The 2866-nt window shown below is 38.8% G+C and overlaps 1 protein-coding gene across 1 annotated transcript; it reads left to right on the top strand.

The window, feature by feature from the left end:
• The first annotated feature begins 951 nt into the window (after positions 1–951).
• On the top strand, positions 952–1350 carry LOC141660757 (uncharacterized). Its single transcript, XM_074467746.1, has one exon. It carries the CDS (start codon positions 952–954, stop codon positions 1348–1350), a length of 399 nt encoding a protein of 132 aa, XP_074323847.1.
• The last annotated feature ends 1516 nt before the right edge of the window (positions 1351–2866 follow it).

The following is a 2866-nucleotide window of genomic DNA, read 5'->3' as shown; positions in this document are numbered from 1 at the left end:
CCAGAATTGATCACCCACAAGTTGAACGTGGATCCTAATCAGAAGACCGTGAAGCGAAATAAAAGAAGATTTTCCCCTGAAAGGCAGGAAGCCATTAAGCAAGAAGTGGAGAAGCTCTTAGACGCTGGTTTTATTGAAAAAATACAGTTTCCAGAATGGTTAGCAAATCCTGAAATGATAAGAAGGCTAATGGAAAATGGAGAATGTGTGTAGATTTCACTGATCTGAATGATGCATGCTCGAAGGATTATTTCCCGTTGCCAAGGATAAATACTCTGATAGATGCAACTGCGGGTCACGAGATGCTAAGCTTAATGGATGGGTTCAGTGGTTATAATCAGATCAAGATGCGTAAGGATGACATCCCAAAGGTATCATTCATCATTAACTTTGGTATTTTTTGTTATCTTGTTATGGCGTTTGGTCTCAAGAATGCAGGAGCTACATATTATTGGTAAATAAGCTTTTTAAAGATCTTATTGGGAAAACTATGGAAGTATATATAGATGACATGTTAGTCAAAAGCCTTGTGAAGACTGACCATATAACCCATTTGAGGGAAGATTTTGATGTACTGAGATACCACAAAATGATGTTAGGATTGATGGTCTCAAAAAAGGGAATTGAGGCCAACCCGGAAAAGATACAGGCCATCTTAGACATGGAACCTCCACATTCCATAAAGGATGTGCAGAAACTCACCAGAAGAGTTGCAGCTTTGGGACGATTCATATCCAAGTGTGGGGACAAGTGTTTGCCCTTCTTCAAGGCTTTGAAGAAGGTGAAAGCTTTCGTGGTTGAATGTACCGTCCCAACCAAAAAGTCGTGGGGCAGAAAGATACTGTACCTCAGGGCATAGAGGGAAAAAAGGAGAGTGAAGAAAAAGGGGTCAAGGATAAGGAATTCTAGGTTCTTTATTTTGATGGAGCATCAAAAACAAATTCGAGCGGAATGGGGCTAGTTTTACAAAGCCCCAATGGATTCCTGATTGAATATGTTATAAAGTTAGATTTTCCAACTATGAATAATAAAGCTGAGTATGAAGCTCTGATAGCTGGCCTTCGCCTAGCAGGAACATTAAGGGTTAAAAATCTGAAGGTTTGTGGAGATTCGAAACTTGTGATATCCCAGGTCAAGGAGGAGTTCGAAGCAAGAGACGAAACAATGGCAAAGTATGTATGCTTGGTAAGATCTGTAATGACCCAATTCGATGAGTGCCATGTCGAACACATTCCAAGAGATGAAAATGCTAAGGTTGATGCATTGTCCAAATTTGCCTCGTCAAAAATAGAAGAAAGCTCTGGAAGCGTGCACTTCCGTGTCTTAAAAAACACAAAGCATAGATGTTAATCTAGTTGCCCCCATAGGACTAGGAGGGTCATGGATAGATCATATTAAGGCTCAGTTATAAACCGGATCTAGTGATGTAGTGGAGGAGAGAAAATTGTCTATACGAGCCCTAAGGTATTTTTTAATTGATGGAATTCTTTATAAAAGGTCTTTTGTAATTCCTTATCTGAGGTGCCTCAGGCCAGACGAGGCCTGACTTGCTCTAGAAGAAGTACATGAAGGCATATGTGGGCAACGCTTGGGGGGCAGGGCCTCAACCTACAAAATCACTCGTTTAGGCTTCTACTGGCCAGAAATGATGGCTAATGCCAATGATTATGTGAAGAGATGTGATCGGTCTCAGAATCATGCCCATGTAGTAAGGTAGCCACCCGAAATGCTTACTTACATAAACTCCCCAATCCCGTTTGTTATGTGGGGAATGGATATTCTTGGGCCTTTCTCGATGGCTACTGCTCAAAAAAGTTCTTGATTATGATAATTGACTACTTCACTAAGCGGATTAAAATCAAGCCTTTAGCCAAGATTATAACCAAGCAAGTTACACAATTCCTGTGGGAAAACATCATGTGCGGATATGGAATCCCTCGCATCTTGGTAAATGACAATGGAACACAATTCAATAATGAGGAATTTAGGAAGTATTGTGAGGAGAATGAAATTGAGTTGTGATTCACTTCCGTAACTTATCCTCAAGCCAATGGGCAAGCAGAAGTGGTAAATTAAATTATTCCGGACATATTAAAGAAGCGTATAGAAAATTCCAAGGGTAGCTGGGTAGATGAGATACTTCCAATACTTTGGGCATTCCGGACCACGTGCTGGGTTACTATGGGAGCAACCCCATTTATGTTGGCATATGGTGCTGAAGAAGTTGTTCATGTAGAAATATCATATTCGTCTTCAAGAATTCAAGCTTATAATTCAGAAGAAAATGAGGAAGGGCAGAGACTAGCCTTAGACTTAATAGATGAAGTTCGGGATCTAACTCATGCTAAGATCGTAGAATATCTGAAAAAAGCTTTTTTTTATATTAAAATATGAGGGTAAAAGAAAGGTTTTTTAAGCAAAGAGATCTGGTCATAAGAAAGGTTGAATCATCAGGAATCAGGCAGAAAGGAAAACTTGCCCCAAATTGGGAAGTGCCTTACAAGCTTAAGAACATTCAAGGAAAGGGATCTTACAAGTTAGAGACTATAAAAGGAGAAGAAATATCGAGGACTTGGCATGCTCAAAATCTAAAAATCTGTTATATATAGCTCGTTGAAAAGGAAATTTTTGCTCAATAAGGCAGCAACAAAGTTCAAAAGCACCATAAAGCTTTGCTCGCTTAGGATCTATGGCCTCAGTGATATTAATGTAACCGTAGATTGAATTCAATCTACGGCCTTGGTGATATAAAAAAGTTTCTGTGTCAAAAAATACATAACCTTTTATATAGTTAAAATTCAATATTTTATACCTTACAAAAAGAGAGGTTCAACATTTTATATTATTTTAGAAAAAAATGTCAGTA

The sequence above is a fragment of the Apium graveolens genome, chromosome 5 (genome assembly GCF_009905375.1).
Source record: "Apium graveolens cultivar Ventura chromosome 5, ASM990537v1, whole genome shotgun sequence".
NCBI lineage: Eukaryota > Viridiplantae > Streptophyta > Magnoliopsida > Apiales > Apiaceae > Apium > Apium graveolens.
This window is presented reverse-complemented; position numbering and strand designations above follow the sequence as displayed.

Bases quoted from the DNA above. Each gene is read 5' to 3' on its own strand.
- LOC141660757 (XM_074467746.1), top strand. From the start codon at position 952: ATGGGGCTAGTTTTACAAAGCCCCAATGGATTCCTGATTGAATATGTT.